Here is a 17,496-nt window from a genome sequence, read left to right on the forward strand (position 1 = left end):
GACAGTTTTATGGACGGCCATAGACTCAAGAGCGGAAGAAATGGAATAATAATAATAACAGGAACAGCAACAGATACAATAGGTGCCTACACATCTTTAGTGCTTGGCCCCTAATAACTAGGGAGAGAGATTTTGATTTTATTTAATTTAGTGTAAGTGGCGATTGATAGTGAATAACAATATATAATATATGCACTATGTTGTACTGACCATAACAATGTTGCGCTCGTGGATAAATCAAAAGAAATGAGAGCAGCACACACAAAGAAATTCAAACAGTTAACATACTTTAGTAAAATGTAAATGTGGAGTCTAAATTCATAACATGATACAGTCAAGCAGCATTATCGGTTTGAGACAAATATTCAATGAATCATTTATAAACAACTGCCTCATTCTTGAATGAATCAGCTGCTTAAATGAATCAGTTTTCTTAAGTGAATCAAATTTCTTATTTGTATATCCAAAAAAATAATTAAAACAAGCTCATATTATTTAATGAAGTTGTAATTTTTCAGTGTGTAAATTATTTCATTTGATTGGTAACAGGCCTATGTCTTATTACTTTATAATAAAATGTACTGATAAAATTTAAGATTTTAAAATGAAAGATGAAGCATACATTTAATGAGCCCATAATAAAGATTTAAATGTCCTCAGGGTAAATATCACAAATATGCAGATTTAAATGTGTCAAAGCTGATAGAGCACTTATGAGAATATGGCTGATTTATTTGTCTGAAGAACAAGCACATGACAAGGCTTATGTCGAGCCCTGAGTTGTCCCAAAACCTCCTCGCTCCAAACCTTTAAGAATGAACTCAAAACTCAATTATTAACTGATTATTATACTTATTTCGGCTATTGTATTTTATGTTACACAATCTCTGTACTGCCTGTTCACTTTGTTGTTCCCTGATTGTACATCTGTATTATTTGTCAATATTATGTAAAGTGTCCTTGTGGTTCTTGAAAGGCTCTAAAACATATTATTATTATCATCATTATTTCATGCTGTTATTCACTATTCTGCTTTAAATTCAACCTTCATCCAGTGCTAAACTGTCCGTATATGTTTGTGTTAGAATAGTGTTTAGGGTAGTTAATAAAGTCTTATTTGTATCACACACAATGTTGTTAGTTTATGCTCATAAACTGCAGTCAGTAATAATGCTAATTACTACTAAAGCTCTTGGATCAGTATTTGTCTATTAACTATGGCCAAGAGAGATGTTCTCACTAAACATCTGCTGGACAAGTATTGGTCTGACACTCTGTAAATAATCCCCAAATCAGTTACTTGATCCAAATGTATTTTGTTGATCATAATTCATTATAAATATTTCCCGTTTGGGCTAATATTTTGACCTTACACATCGTAACATGATTACCATCCATCCATGTAATCATCCATGTTGAAATCTCAACTTAAACAAGCCAATGAATGCTTTCTGATATTTTTCAATTCAAATTGTTGTTTTATTAATAATGTTAACACTTGAGACATGGGGAAACTTGATTTAAATATAAAGGAACACAAATAATTAAGCAGCAGTAACTCTCTGACACTTTGTTTAAAGTTATTTTAATCACCTTTAATAATCAAAAAGACCCATGGGCATAATTTATTGGAGCGTATGAAGACAGTGTTGCCTGACACAAATTGAATAAACTGGATTTAAAACAAAACAAACATAAGTTGGGGAAATTTGGTCTTTAAGGAGTTATTTTCTAATTTCTGCCTTTTGTAATGTCCACAGAGAATTAAGTTGCAATGCCTACATTTTGATTATTTTAAAAACTTTATGAGTGTCATACCATATTGATAAAAAGATTCCAGTGCACCAAAGTTCAAAATGTAAATCCTTTTCTATGAGGTAATAAATGAACCAATATGTCCACTCATCTAGCAACAATATTGCATTTCTTTCCTAGTGAATTTGAATGTTTCTGCTTAATTCTGTCCTGTATATGTCTTCATGCAATATTTTGTGAAACTGTTTACAAAAGCGGGCAAGAAATAAACCTCTTTCCCCAAAACACACTCAATACTTGGACCAAAGAACTCTTACCATTGAAGTCCCACTATTAAATCCTCTTTCTTAGGGCCTGACATCCGTCTAGATCTTCCTTTCGCCAACCCCCAACGGCAGACAATGCCCACAGATGGACAATAAATCTTTATGATTGGACCAAAGTGGGATTGTTCTCAAAAACAGCTCCATCAGAAGCTACTGGAGACGGTTACTTCCAGAAGAGAATGTTCCAGAACATCAGCCAGCAGGGATAAATAAAAAGGGCTAAAAGAGGATAGACGAGCGATCCGTAGAGAGTGTGATCAAGAATGCCCTGTGAGATGACGGACAGGAAGAGCATCCAGCCCTCGTTGATGCTGACGGGCGCTTCTATGAGCTCCTGGTAGATGAAGACGCAGTAGAGGATGGTGAAGGCCGGACTGAGCAGCACCATGGCCAGAGCACTCAGAGCTCTAACAGAGAGATGAAGAGATGTGTGATCAGAGGCCAATAGAAATATCACAAGCACCACAATTTCAAACTGACTAGCTGTATGATTCCAGACACACAATTTGGTGCGTTTGTACTGCACTTCCTCTCATATCTAAGCATGTATAAAGAGTATTTTCAGCAGTTATTGGTATCGCTGACCACAGACTGATGTAGCAATTAAATCAACATGTAACATGAGTACCGCAGACAGACTGTGTGTGACAGAAACAGTTTGCATGTACATGAGTCACTGTGCTCAAAGTTGTTATACACAGAATCAATAACAGCTTTTCCACCGTCGGGCCAAACCATTCGTGTGCTTACCAATCCATTCGGTATGGATATGGTCTTATTTTCCACTGTGGAAAATAATTTTTTTTAAATGCATCTTTAAATGTGGCTTAATGCATCTAAAGTGTAAAATCTGCCGATCACATGGTAAAATATCAGTATCCGCTGGTGAAACCCAAATCAGAAACGGATGACATTAGATGTTGCTTAGTCAAGCTACATTGTTGTTTTCATGAGATGCAAATATTACAAGGGGATGTTTTTCAATCAGGGTTGCTGCACATTTTATAAAAGTCAAATTTAAGGCTTTTTAAGACCTGAAGAAATACAAATTAATACTGTACATTAGGGGTGTGCAATATTGACAAAAAGTATATTTTGAAGTTCTGTTGATAACAATAATTGATAATAATAATTGTTGCTGAGAGTGTTTTTGTGCTGGTACCATGGCTGGTCACGAAGACGCAGGAGACAGTACTTTGTTGTCATAAATGGCACAAATTGTCACATGAACAAGCAAATCCGCAAAGAAAGAATAATAAAAATAATATGTACGCTATTTAGTTTAAAAGATATGTTAAAGATATGTCTAATATCAGGGCTCCAGACTAACATTTAAGAGCAGTGGCACCAGCGTCACTAAGTTCTACATAAGGTGGCGCCAGCACCTGATTTGGTGCCACTGGAGGAAAATGTATCAAAGTTAATTTAATAATAAAATTACAATTGTTTTGCTTTTTTGTTAACAAGTGCAGTTACTTAGCCTGGATGCCAGCCGAACTTATCCCCGCCCACAACATTTGAGCTCGGGCAGTTCGGTCTGGACTTGATCCGTAGAGGAGTAATTATGCTCGAACAGAAACTGTTCGGACCAATGAAATTGTCAGGGCGGACTTTAGACGATGATGGACAGATGATCAACAGTAACGCAATCATCCACGTCACCAAAGAGCGCTTGGGTTGAACTTGTTCGTATATGCATTCATCTTTACTATTTCTCTCAGAAATGATGATCGTGTTGGTAAGTACTCTGTGTATCCTTAAATTCTTTTTTTACAACACCGGCAAAGATCGTATACACTCATCTTTTTCTTCTAACGTAACTTATTCCAGCGTGCGTGCAGACAGGGATGCCAAGTTTTTACAACAAAACCTGCCCTATTGCTACTCTAAGTTACTAATAACATTACATGTTTATTGGAAATTTAACAATTAATCACTGAGCTTGAATTGATATGCAGATAAAATAAATTTTTATTAACATTAATGTGCAAAAAAACTAATTTTTATAGGGTACATTTTAATATTCTACTCTTATTAAATGTACTATTCTTCTTTTATAGTATCATACTGAACTAAAATGAGTGCTCTTTACTTGTTTTCTGTGTAATTAAGTCATAATTGAGTGGAAATGTCTAATAAGTCAAAAACGTGCTCCTCTGCTGCCATCTACTGGTTATAGTGGTAATTTCATGTCTTTTTAAAATAAAAGTGCTTGTTTGCCACAAAGTGGCCTACCCCTTTAAACTTTTAGTTTTACAAATCATCACATTAAAAATAATATTAAAATTAGATAATATTTAAAACTTTTAAGTGCTGGAAAAAGTGCAAAGCACTTGATAGCTCTTGAATTTCACTCTCAAAATGTTGTACGAACCCTGAGATGAATAATGAAAAACAAAAAAAAAAAAACTTTTGACTTTCGATTTCTTCCACAATACCATGGGGTGTTACTACATTAAATCCATGGTGAATGTTTATGAGTTGTGGACTGAAACCCCTGAATGTTTCAAAGTTTATCCTGGTTTCCACATCAGCGGTGTTTGATCTGATGTCTGTAGCGATGTTTTAATTCTGTGGTGAATTCAAGCACTTTCTCACTGGATGTCCCAGCGCTGTGTAGTAACGGTGTCACGAGATCGGCCCATGTATGAGCTTGCGCTGCGCTGTCTATTATTGCTCCGAGCTGATGAACAGTCTGTGCAGCACAGTTCAAACGAGTAGCGCGGTTCCCTTCCACTTTTGTTTTGTTTGCCGTTTGATGTTTCTCATTTGTAACAGAAACGGCAGCTCTTATCGGTTGGGCACCAGTGCGACCTCTAACAAAATAGGCTTGCACCAGCAGGAAAAAAGGTCGCAAAATGTAGAGCCCTGGTAATATGTAGATATGTCTAAGTAAAAGTGTCATCTAAAATTTAAGACCTATCATAAGTAAAAAATAGGACTTTTTATGACCTTAAATTCTAAAAATCTAATTTATGACTTTTTAAGGATCAACAGAAACCCTGTCAATTTGATGTTCATTATGATGGCCAGTGGGTCTCAAATTAAACAAGCAAAAAAGATTTGCTTATATAGTCATTTCAACAAATTCTGTCAGATTTTCACCAAAAGTGCATCATATTATCATCAGAGCATGCTTGACAAATATAAGAGTGTCTGCTGAAATGTGCTTGTGTGCTTTTTTTACTTAGGCATGTGTGGCGTGATGCTGGCAGTGATGGGCACTAGTGTGAGCGCCAAGATGAAGCCCAGAGAGAAGTTAATGAGGGCTGTGCAGCCCAACAGCGCCGCTAGATAAAGCAAAGCCGTCAGTTTCAGCACTTTCCAGCCCTGCTCTGTTCCCTCTCCAGACAACAGCCTGTCACAAACAGAAAAATAAAACACATGATCAGTGTTGATGAATGAACACTTGACACGGTATAAATAGCATCAAGTCCCAGGTGTACTTAATTTTCCATGTTCTGCACATCTTTCAAAGTATACTTTGGGCTTTAAGATGAGTTTGTGTGTGTGTACCGCTGTGTGTTGTGTGGCAGGGCTAGGCCTGCAGTATAGATGGCTATAGCAGTAAGCACCACAGCTTCAGTTTCAGACACAGGGAAGTGCTCCACAGCAATTTCCTGCAGATGAACAGGTAGTAGATACAGTGCCACACCCGTCAGGTGACTTATCACCACTGGAGTCAACACTGATAACACGCCCGGACCCGACGGCTGCAGAGAAACAGAGAAAACAAAAGGTTATGCTACGAGGAACTGGGAATCCATCATCCAATCTGATACATTAAACATTCAAAATTTTGTGTTGTGTTAATGACATCACATAATGTCATTATGTTAATGTGTTCCATCACATATCAGTGTATCAGCATTTATTTAATTTTTTTAATTGAAGAAAATATTCGAAAAAGTGGTAATAAAAGTGTCTAACGTGTTTAATAATAAAGTGTTTATCAGTTAAGGTTAGTGCCCCAATAAGGCAGCATCCATTTTAATAATTATAATAATTTACACTATGTTATTATTGAATACCGTTTAAATGTACAACAGCACTAAGGTGCAAATATTATCTGCCACTATTTATAAGTATAAATCTAATCTAACTACTATTTACACTTACTGCTACACTTTTAAATAGTTTAAATAGCTGCTGCCAAGTTTTTATTGTTTTTAGTTTTCATGTTAATTTTGGTTTAATTTTTAGTAATTTCGTTATGTGCGTTTGCATTTTAATTTAGTTTTTTTTTTAATATTTCTATATAGATTTAATTTATTTTTATTTTATTTTCAATTATTTCCAGTTAATAATTTTTGTGCATCAACTTTATTGCCACGGCAACATTTCTCGTTTTCGTTTAAAGTTTCTGAACTAATATTTATATTATATTTCAATTCAGTTAACAATAATAACCGTCACCAGAACATACTCCAATTGTAAAACGTATTTTTCAAACTGTCGTCATTATTTGCTATTAATGCTATAACGTTTACTACATCAAAATTATCAGGCATTAATCACCGTGTATAATGTAGTATTTTCTCATGTTGTACTTCTAAAGATATTAGATTATTACACAAATTTGTGTTAAAAATGAATGCATAGCCTACATTCTCTTTTCAGCTATATGTGATGCTCAAGCTGAAAAGACAGAAGAAGAAACAAACTGTGCTGAAGTGATCGACAAGGAGAGATATTATTCAGTTTGTGAAAGAATGAAAGCTTGTAGGAAAGATTTCATCAAGATTTTGAGAAGTCATATTCTTATGATACAGCTGCTTTCTTGTAATTGATGATGAATAATAGTTAAGAAATTAATTGAACTACCGGTAATTTCATAATCTGTGAATTTTACAGTTATTGAATCAACAGATTTAAACTGAATAAGGACCGTTTACTGTTGTCTTTTTAGAGCGGATTTACAGCTAAATTGAAATTTGTTTGCATCATTGAATCCTTATTATTTTCCTCTTTCTCTGTAAAGCTGCTTTGAAACAATCTATATTGTATAAAGGTGTATTTTACTTTCTTTGCTTAGATTGCCCTCTAGGTAAGGAGATGAAAAAGAGTGCAGCAACTTATCAACATTTTAATTCTATTCATTTCTTAGTTGTAAAACTAAGTGGGAAAAAAATGACTCTGTGTGCCTTAAATTACAGGAAACTTACTGGCTCTGCTTCACCAACTCCATCCACCGCCGGCAGATCAGGTGTTCCCAGATGAACCCAGAGATCCAGCGCCTGAGGACAAATTAAGGACTCTAACAAACACATCATCCTATTCTGGTAAAAAAAATAATAATAATTTGATTCTGAATTATGCCCCATGGGTTTTGTTCAGAAAAAAAGGACTTTAACAAAAAGTTATATCACAATAATTATTACGCATGCAAATATCCAATCTACAGCCTTAAGGTGTGACACATTTGCAAAATTTCATGGGTAATAAAGGTCCCTTGTCTACTGTTAATAGTGTAGAGCAGGGGTTTTCAAAGGCTATGATTTCTATTCCAAATGGACTTGTATAATGCAAACGGCAAGCGCATTTAGTTTTTTTTTCGTTATTTTACAAAAGTATGACGTTTTGCTGTTATTTTACACAATTAAAAATAGACCCTTTACTATTTTGAATGATTCCTTACTCTTATCTGCCGCAGTATTTTAAGTTGTTTCCACTGATATAATCTAATCAAATGCGCCGGTGCGTCTCTTGCACATACACACACACACCACTTCTTCTCACATTGCTAACCTGACATCGCAGCCTCTTATGAGACAACTAAACATAGAAAAGTTTTTCCGTTACTCAATTTGATTTGTCTGTTGTACAAATGTGCCGGTGCGTCTCATGCGCACACACACACACACACACCACATTGTTAACCTGACATCGCAGCCTCAGAGACAACTAAACATAGAAAAGTTTTTCCGTTACTCAATTTGATTTGTCTGTTGTACAATATGTAGGCTGTCTCTGTGAGCATGAGCATGCCGTGGTGTTTTTCCAAACACATTGTTTGCGTGTGTGAAGAATGCTATTTTGAGTGGATATTGGGACACGAGAGAAGTACAAAGCCTTCATTAAATAATAAATAATAGTTTAGCAATCAAATGTTACATTGTTACAAATGTTGTCGAATATGTGAGCCCAACAAGGTTCAGTTTCAGTTTCCCTTTAAATAAGTTTGTTTTAGGCTTGGAATTTTAAAAAAAAAATTGTTTGCAATGAATGGCACTATAATTGTTTTTATTTTATTAATTTATTGTTCATTTTTTCTCTGTTCTGAATAGGCCTATCTTTACATTTAAAGGATATAGAATGAGGGGAAGTAAAATACATGTTTACAGTGTTTAGAGTTCATTAACATTACGTTTTATTTACCAGTATTTTACATTTCTGAATCTAATAATAAAATGCGACTTATACACCGATGCAACTTATCTGTGTCTTTTCTCTCAACAACGCAAGTTTGACCAGGTTCGACTTACAGCTGTGACCTATTTTTCTGGAAAAAATACGGCAAATAATAAAATTGCTATAGCCTATTATTAAAAAGTAGCCTACATTTACAATGGGGACCATTTGCAGTGCACCAATAAAACAAGCATATTTTGTTCATTAATCTCGTCCATTTAACTTTGGCTTTAATCACTATTATAATTATGGGTGGTCCTTGGCAAATTTTCTACCCTATAAGGGATCCCTGACTACAGAAAGTGTGAAAACCCCTGGTGGAGAGGATGCATGAAGCACGGCTCACACTGAAGTCCATTACAAACCAAACAGCTTTTGTTGACATGGCGAAACTGCGCGACCAACTTGAACCCATTGCTAATCTGCACGGGCAAATCTTTCGCCCTCACACAAAATTCCCGATCATGTTGATTGCATCCTATTGAAATTACTAGATTTCGCCAGGGAAAATTTGACAGCATCTTCATACATCAAAATACAAAAATCTAAATGCTGAATTTTGGTAAAAATAGATAATTTTGAATGGCTTCTAACAGAGAAAATGAAACTATATCCACACTGATCTGCTTTGAACTGTCCCTTCGATTCAATGATTCATTCATAATATTTCTTCACATTGCTATTCATCAGTAAGAGTTTCTTGCCTTCCTCGGGTTCATTTAGTGAAAGTATTTGAAAAGTGGAAAGCATAGCTATTTGGTTGAAGTAATTCATTATAAAAATTAGACACAGTCCTAACAGACAATTAAAAGCAAGCACACAGACTGAAATGGATACTCGAAGCAGTAAGATGACAGCCAGGAGGCCAAACGCCGGCATATAGTAGCCAATGGAGACAAACCGAGAGAGAGAAGGCAAGAGGTAAAAGAAATACGACTGATGAAGACGCTCCAGGAGATTGTTCAGTTTACGGGCCATTCCCTCCAACAATCTGTCAGAAAAATAGAGAAAAAAGATTTAAAAAAAGGATGGATTAAAGCAATGGATGGTCATAAAAACGTTTCTGATTACTCCAATACTGGCTTCAACAAAGATCCTAAAGTAAGAACAATTTGTTATAAAAGAGTGCTTAGCATAGGCCATGGCTCTTAAAAGTAAAATGGTTTTAACATCAATAGTACATTTCTTGTGTAATACAAAACCAACCTGCCAATGGTGGTGGTGTCCATCTTGTAGTGTCTGAAACTGTTGATGCCCCGAATAGAAGCAGCTTCAATGTGATAGCGGAGGAAGAGGCCGTGATCGCCCCAAGAGCGCCCGCAAGCTTGCTTTAGCACCATCAGCATCATGGTCTGAGCCGCATGGGTGTAGCCCTCAGCCGTGTCCCAGTCGTTCCTCTGGAGCTGAGACACAAGCAACAGCAATACCAGCATGTTTAGCAGTCTAGCCAGCTTCTACTCAAAACACTGGAGACTCCTCTCTCGTCTAGAAATCAATCAAGTTCTGATCCGCTTGAAAATACTAGAGGCAATCATCGCCCAGGCGTTGTCGTGACCATTGAGCTTCTGATCAAAACTTCTCCCAACGCAAATGCAGTCACATGATTCTGAGCTATTCAAATATAACTACCTCTATAATCTAGACGTCATGACTTCAGAACAGATATTCTCATATTCTTTAGCTGTGTGGATTTGTTGCATACATTTGCAAGGAGAATAAATGTTGAAATTGGCTTTTGTGAGCAAATCCCTAACAAAAAATGACAAAACAGTAGGTAGCTTAAGCAAATGACCTCGCCTGTAACTTGCTTATCTGTCTGTAGATAATAGACCTCACTAATTTAAAAACCTTAAATTATAGCCCTGTCATTAACACCAAGACAACTTTTTCTGAGGACTGAAACAAGTACAAATACCTGCAACTTAATATGAAATTTGTTAGATATTTGTTAGAAATGTATATGAATATGTGAGAATATCCCAGTTTTAAGGTTTGCATATCCCTCATCTGCACCAGCACCATTATCATAGAAAATTATTATATTGTATGCCGTTTTATTCAGAAATAACGTAATGACAGTGTAATGTAAGACTGTTTAATTTCTAATCTTACTAAGGAATTCCCCTGTTTGTATGATAGGCCTACCTTTCCCTGAATGGTGCACAGAACTCCTAACTTCTGACAGAAGGCATAGAAGAGATTGGCCAGGTCCAGGTTGGGCAGCTGACCGTTGAGCCCTTCTAAAACCAAGTCCAGGCTGGTGATGACATCACTGCTGAGCTCCAACGAGAGGGCGGCTTGAATTGACCCTGCGCGACCCTGCAGGGGCGAGTACTCCATTCCTGAATAAAAGAGAACCGAAAAAAAAATGACCTTAAAAAATGCTCTTTAAAGGGGCTAGAATGAGTGCAATTTGAAATGAGGTCATTTTTTATGATCTGAAGTCTGTACACACCTGTAATGTTTGTGTGGTGGTAGCCCTCCAGCCAGGCCTGCATGCCGATCAGATCATGCTCATTCACCAGGAATATGATGTCTTTGGCCCAGTAAACCTGGTCTTTGGGGAAGAAGTGGATCAGAAGAAATGTAAAGAAATATTATAGTTGTAAGGCATATTTGTTCAATTAAAATTATGAAGGGAACAGCATTTTACATTTAAAACGGGATAATTTGACAGGCTTTTGGCTTTATCCCCATACACTTCTGGTTTTATCCGAATACAGATACGGAACCCGCCCACTTTTTCAGCGGCATTGAGATTGCTACAGATAGTGTTGGGAAGGTTACTTTGGAAATGTAATAGGTTACAGATTAAAAGTTACCCTATTTCAAATGCAATAAGTAGTGTAACTATTTAAATTACTTTATTAAAGTAATCTAACTGATTACTTTTTTCCAGCACTGGAGAGCATTATCACTCGCCATGGTGGAAACTCTCAGACAGGTTGTAGCCTAAAGCTTTTTTAGCGGCAATGTGGATCGATGTAATTGGCATACGTGGTGTGCTGCAAATTCAAACGAGAACCAATCAAAAGCATCAGAATCGCATGACTTTTCTAAACGGCCTTTAAATGGCAGGAGGCATCACGCACATCAAAAACAGGCAAAACAACAAATTAATATTATTCAATATAACCTAGCTTTTTGCAGTAAAATATTCAGATGTAACTCCCTTTGTAATTGTTAACATTTTGTAACTGTAATTTAACTGATTACAGTTACATTTATTTTGTAATTAAATTACGTAATCTAGTTACATGTAACTAGTTACTCCTCAACACTGGATACAGACACTGGTCCTGTTAACACCTGGTATTAAGATGCGTTTTGGTCGATTGGATCAAAAGTGGACGATGCTAAATACAGGTGTAAATGGGGTCTAAAATGTTTTGATTTTGTCAACTTTTGACCACTTCCAGAGGTAGTTGAAAACGCATTCGACCGGATTGCTTTCGTAGTGTAAATGCTTATGTGGTCGAATGCGTTTGAACAGCCACTAAAAAGACCCCCTACTCTCCGCCTACTGACCTAAAGCGGAAACATTACGGGATGCACGCTAGCCAGACGTGATTTAAACTTTGTCGGCTGGTTTGAAGATGAAAAACGTACCAAGCACAATGTTCTCTCATCATTCCTTATTTCTAACACACACACTCACAGTGTTCGGCTGGTCTTGTGGCTGTCAGATCAGAAACAAAAGCTGATGCTCTCTGTGTTTTTCCGTCATCTCCGATCGTGTTTATATGTAAATTGCATGAGCCTATTTCGTCCATACGATTGAAAGATCTGAAAAAGCCCATACATTTACCCGCCCATAGACCCTCCCCTCAAAGAAATCAGGTCAGAAGTGGTTGAAAGTGGACAAAAGAGACGGATTAAAACACCAGATGTAAACAGGAATGTGTCTCCCTCGTCCACTTGCGATCTGATCGACCAAAACACATTTTAATACCAGCTGTAAACAGGGCCACAGATACTGGCTCCTCTGCAGAGCCCTGTTTCACAATTTAACCATGTCTTACTCCTGAAATACTGCGCCAGACCCAGCAGAAGACCGACTGCCTGGTTGTTGTTGTTTCCGGGACTACAGGGAGCGCTGATGACGAGGGCCTCTGTCCGAGGAGCTCGAGGAGCTCGCAAGATCCCGTACACATTCGTGCCTCGAACCATCTGAATAAAACAGACAGGAAAACTGGTGTTTATTCAACTGTACTTCATTAGATTTACTTCATTCTCGAGACATTAAATCATGAAAGCAACGCAAGTCTTGCCTTTTACTAAATGCACATGTATTCTTTAAAAAAAAAAACTAAAGTAATACATTTATTTTAATGTGTAATGTTCCAAAAAAAATGTCTTACAGTCAATACAGTTAATATGCATTGTATTAAGTTAAAATAGTGATTGTAATAATACAGACAGACAATAGAGAAACTCACATATCTTTCTTTGTTCTCATCAGGGAATGGCAGCTTACGGGAGAAACTCTGAGTGAACACCTCCAGTCCTCGAGCCTGCATCGTCTTCACTAACCAGTCCACAGGCATGCCTCTGGAGAGAGAAATCAGTTATTCCTGACTTACTCCAGAAACCAAATCTGCTTTAAAGTCACTGTAGGAGCCATTTATTGTAATGTAACGTTTTTGTTGCCCACTGTGTGGCGCTGTGACCTAATATAATTACAGAACCTGGGTAACAAGAACAAGTGTTTGCGATGGTAATGTGGAAGCACACAGTTCTTAAAGTCCCTGTAAAGTCAAAATTAAAGATGTGCTCTGAGTTTGTCACACCACAGACAAATGTGTTATTAACCACCCAGCCAAATTTGAATCATATACGTTCAGTTATATGATCATAACTTTAGTTATGATAGTGTTAGGGAAGAAGCCAGGCTCAGTGGCTCCAGTGCATCATCAACAGTTATGATCGTGTTGGGGGAGGGGCCATATGCACAGTGGCTCCAGTGCGTCACCGAGCCACCGTTTTAGCCCCGCCTAAAAAAAATCCTGAACACAGCAATGGTGAAAAACTCTTTAACGGCCTAACTCCACAATTCAGTACTACACAGTTCACAGTCTTTGTAACGCGTTTCATCAATACATTTCTAACATTTATAATGTGTTTAGAAACAAATCTCAGAATTGCCTTTACAGGGACTTTAAATGTGCATATATTATAAATTATTTATCGGTGCGCATCATTTTTGCTTTAAATTCATGTTCCTCGTAATCTTGAATCAGAATAGCTCCCTCTTGCAGCGACATCTCTTCTCTGATGACGAGGGCGGGGCAACCAGTTACTCGCATAAGATCCACCAATAGCAAATCACAAACATCCAATCAATTCCCCACAGTCAAAACCAAGCCCGCCCTACATTTGTTCTTGTTTGAGAAGCCGTTTCACTTGGATTTACTGTAAGTCACAATAGTGAAGTAAAGACTATTGCAACTTCCATTGCTGACTTTAAATGCCCCTATTATGTTATTAAAAACATTTAGGTAACACTTTACAATAAGGTTCATTAGTTAACTACATTAGTTAACATGAACTAATAATGAACTGCACTTATAAACCATTTACTTATTTTTGTTAATGTTAAATTCAACATTTACTAATGCATTATTAAAATATTGTTAACATTAGTTAATGCACTGTGAACTAACATGAACAAATAATGAACAGCTGGATTTTTATGAACTAACGTTAACAAAGAGTAACTAATGCTGAACAGTGCTGTTGTTCATGGTTAGTTCAAATTAACTAATAACTAATACAACCTTATTGTAAAGTGTTACCAACGTTTCTAATGTTGTTTTGGAGTCTCCTACAAAAGGTTTACATTCATCCACAATAAAAAAAAAAAAAACATTTTCTCAAAATATACATTGCAGCATCAGTTCTGTTTCTCACAGTGATCCGATAAAGGATTCAGTCTCTCTAAACCCATCCTTTCAAAGAGCTTCCTCTGCCCTTGGTCAGATGGCCCAATCTGTTGTGATTGGTCGACCACTTACAGCATGTGTCAGAAAGCAAACACCCATCACCATATCTGAATTTAGCTCTTCCTCAGCTCTTGATACACAGCGATACGAACAGAAACAGTGTGCTGGTTTACTGTATCAATCTCATCAAAGTGGATCTCCACAGCGGTCTTCTCCACATGAACAACATTAACCAAACTCTTCCAGTCTCAGCTACAACTACAGTGTTTAAGCATCAAAGAAGACTTTGTTCTCGTTCAGCTAATGAAGACCATAGACTGGCATTATGCAAAGTTGTCACAAACGTACATAGGTTCAAGCAGGAAGTAAGACTGGAATTACTGACTCGTTTCAGACAGTTCAGAATCGCTTCTTTCCTTCGGGAGACAATAACTCCATTTATCTGCACTTTGATCTCTGAAACTTTGCAACCTTTCAAATTCACAAACAGCTCATTTACACACTACATGAAAGGTCATAAGCGAAAAAGCATAATTATACAGCAAGCAGTCGTGTTGCTCAGACATGGCGATGATTTGCATGTTCTACTCACTCCGCCTTTCTTTTGTGAGCATCAAACTCCTTAGCAGTGGCCAGCGCTCGTTCCCCGGCGGAGAAGCGCTCCTCCACCATGGTGGATCCCATGGCGTTCTCCGACATGTATGTGCGCAGCGTGAAGGGCTCAAACGCCAGACCCATGAACCAGACTATGGCCGCCAGGTAGCACACCATGCTAAATTAACAGAATGAAGAGAGCCAAATAGTGAACAGGAAGTGATGGCATGGTATGTCAGGCTGACACAAGTTTGATGAAGTCTTACTCTGTCATTTCAAAGGTGAAACTACACAGAAACTCATTGAAACAAGAATAGATACAATTGGGTCATTCCGTGTCAAATCAACCACATTTTGGAAACTTCCCCGGCTCAAATTTTGGATTTTGTTAATGTTTTTTTCTGTAGAAAGACAAACATAAATAGTGATGAAAGCCAAAATATTTAATGTCACAAATGTATATTTATTGAGTAATCCAGTTTTGTAGAGAGGATGACAATTTTCACCTGAGATTTGGAGCCATATTACAGGGGGGTAAAAATGACTTTTGAAAGATGTCAGCATCATTATTTTATTTTTACACAGAGATTGGTAGGTCTATTAGTAAAAATCTATAACTGAAAATTGTCATGTTGACCCCCTTTTACAAAACGGTGCATTACTCAATAAATATACATTTGGGACATTTAATATTTTGGCTTTCATGTTTGTCTTTCTACAGAAAAAAATATTAACAAAAATAAAAAAAAATTAAACAGGGAAATTTGGTTGAGTTGACACGGAATGACCAAATAAATGTTACTATATTCATAATAGCATATTTTACATTCGCCTGGCTGGGAAACACCTACCATATGGGCGTGTTGAGGCGGGTCAAGAGGTTGGTCAGAGCTTTTCTGCGATTCGGGTCAGACAACAGACCCATGATGATAAACTACTGCTCTGCTTCAATACACCTAATAAATGGAAAGATGTCTATAAGAATATGCAAACACTGTATAATAAATGCCATTAATAAGTCAAAATGGTTAACTTTAAATTTAAAACCAACACAAAAAAAACATTTTCAAAATATAAAAACAATTTTACAATGTTTATGTAGTGAATAAATGCTTTAAAATAAGAAAAACAAAAAAACATTAATTATTAAAAATAAAAATCGTGTTCTGCAGATTTGATTCATATGTTCACAGTCTCAGGGGTTACAGCCCTGCAACTGGCCTATAACATGTCCAAATGTTTGTGTAATGCTTGATGGATGTTATTATAACGTATTAATAAATCTACGAAGATGTCCAAATGAATGAGAGCTAAGCCTAGTAATGAAAGGTAGTCGATTACGAAACTAAAACATCAGCATTCAAATCAGTGAAATGAAAAGACATTATCGAGATTGAAATGACCAGAATGTAACCATTATTATGAATATTAACTAACGTACCTGAAGTATGTGTGTGAATTATGCAGCGTTGATGCTGAACTGCTGTATGAATGCAGACACTAGTTCATCCTGCGAGGGAGAGCATACATTTTAGAAGCTTTCAGAACAATCACAGCATTTGTGATGACTTTCAGATGAACAAAGTATTTTTTTACCGCGTCCTTACCTTGAAATATCAAACATTACAGTACAGTTTCATCTGCAGCATCAATAATTCATTTATTCACACTATTGTTCCGTGTTTCGACCGGAAGTAATACGGTGCGGACCAACTTCCTGTGAGGCTGCGAGCGCGACCCTAAATGGGCCTGGGCGGCAGCAAATCGGAAGGTTGTCGTTTGTTGTGTTTGTTAATTTTTTTCATGTTCCAAATTGTCATTATTAGTAGGACTATTATTGTATTGTGAAATAAATACTTGTATAAACTTTAGCATTAAAGGGGCGCATGGAGTATATGCAGGGAAGGGTGCCGCACAGTAGAGGGTGCTATTGTGCCAAAATAATTATCTGAAAATCTCCTTTATTTAAACTAATCAAAAGTTATTTGTTAAAAAAATATGAAATGAATCGTTATTTAACTTTTAGCATTTTAAATGAGTTCAAACTTGTATTAAATAATTATCAGCCACTCACCCTCCAACATTAATCTGTCCCAAGATGGATAGAGGTGGGAAGCAGAAAAATAAAAAGGGGAAAATGTTAAGTAGGCTATTTTTTGGAGACACCCTATTCATCTATAGGCTAAAAGTACATTTAATAACATTATATATATATATATATATATATATATATATTACAAGTTTCATGATTGTGTTTGCTTTATCTACACTAGTCAACACGAAGTTATGGCAGCCCTGATTAACATTTTATGCAAAATCACATTACCATGTAAAAATACAGAAAATGTCCCTTATAAAACATAAAATTGATGTAATACCAAAATATAAGCAACTACCTGTAAATGTAATAGTGGCTCTTTAAATTACAGTGACATGATAGAGTATATCTCACTTCATACTGCACAGTT

At 36.6% G+C, this 17,496-nt stretch overlaps 1 protein-coding gene across 1 annotated transcript; it reads right to left on the reverse strand.

Annotated features, from left to right (window-relative positions):
• Positions 1 to 266: 266 nt before the first annotated feature.
• gpaa1 (glycosylphosphatidylinositol anchor attachment 1) lies at positions 267 to 16,739 on the reverse strand. Its single transcript, XM_079819535.1, has 14 exons — positions 16,636 to 16,739; positions 16,470 to 16,538; positions 15,880 to 15,984; positions 15,027 to 15,206; positions 12,932 to 13,043; positions 12,515 to 12,662; positions 10,948 to 11,049; positions 10,638 to 10,834; positions 9,699 to 9,895; positions 9,330 to 9,483; positions 7,247 to 7,318; positions 5,598 to 5,794; positions 5,269 to 5,439; positions 267 to 2,488 (listed from the first exon to the last, which is right to left on the reverse strand). Exons 3-14 carry the CDS (start codon positions 15,951 to 15,953, stop codon positions 2,245 to 2,247), a joined length of 1,848 nt encoding a protein of 615 aa, XP_079675661.1. The 5' UTR covers positions 15,954 to 15,984; positions 16,470 to 16,538; positions 16,636 to 16,739; the 3' UTR covers positions 267 to 2,244.
• Positions 16,740 to 17,496: the final 757 nt, after the last annotated feature.

Source organism: Gobio gobio (assembly GCF_949357685.1).
Source record: "Gobio gobio genome assembly, chromosome: 6".
NCBI lineage: Eukaryota > Metazoa > Chordata > Actinopteri > Cypriniformes > Gobionidae > Gobio > Gobio gobio.

Excerpts from the sequence above, each read along its gene's own strand:
- gpaa1 (XM_079819535.1), bottom strand. The coding sequence starts at position 15,953 with ATGGGTCTGTTGTCTGACCCGAATCGCAGAAAAGCTCTGACCAACCTC. Across the intron at positions 11,050-12,514 it reads TCTGGCGCAGTATTTCAGGA|ACCAGGTTTACTGGGCCAAA; the intron begins GTAAGACATGGT and ends TCTTCCCCAAAG. Across the intron at positions 5,795-7,246 it reads GAGTTGGTGAAGCAGAGCCA|CCGTCGGGTCCGGGCGTGTT; the intron begins GTAAGTTTCCTG and ends GTTTCTCTGCAG.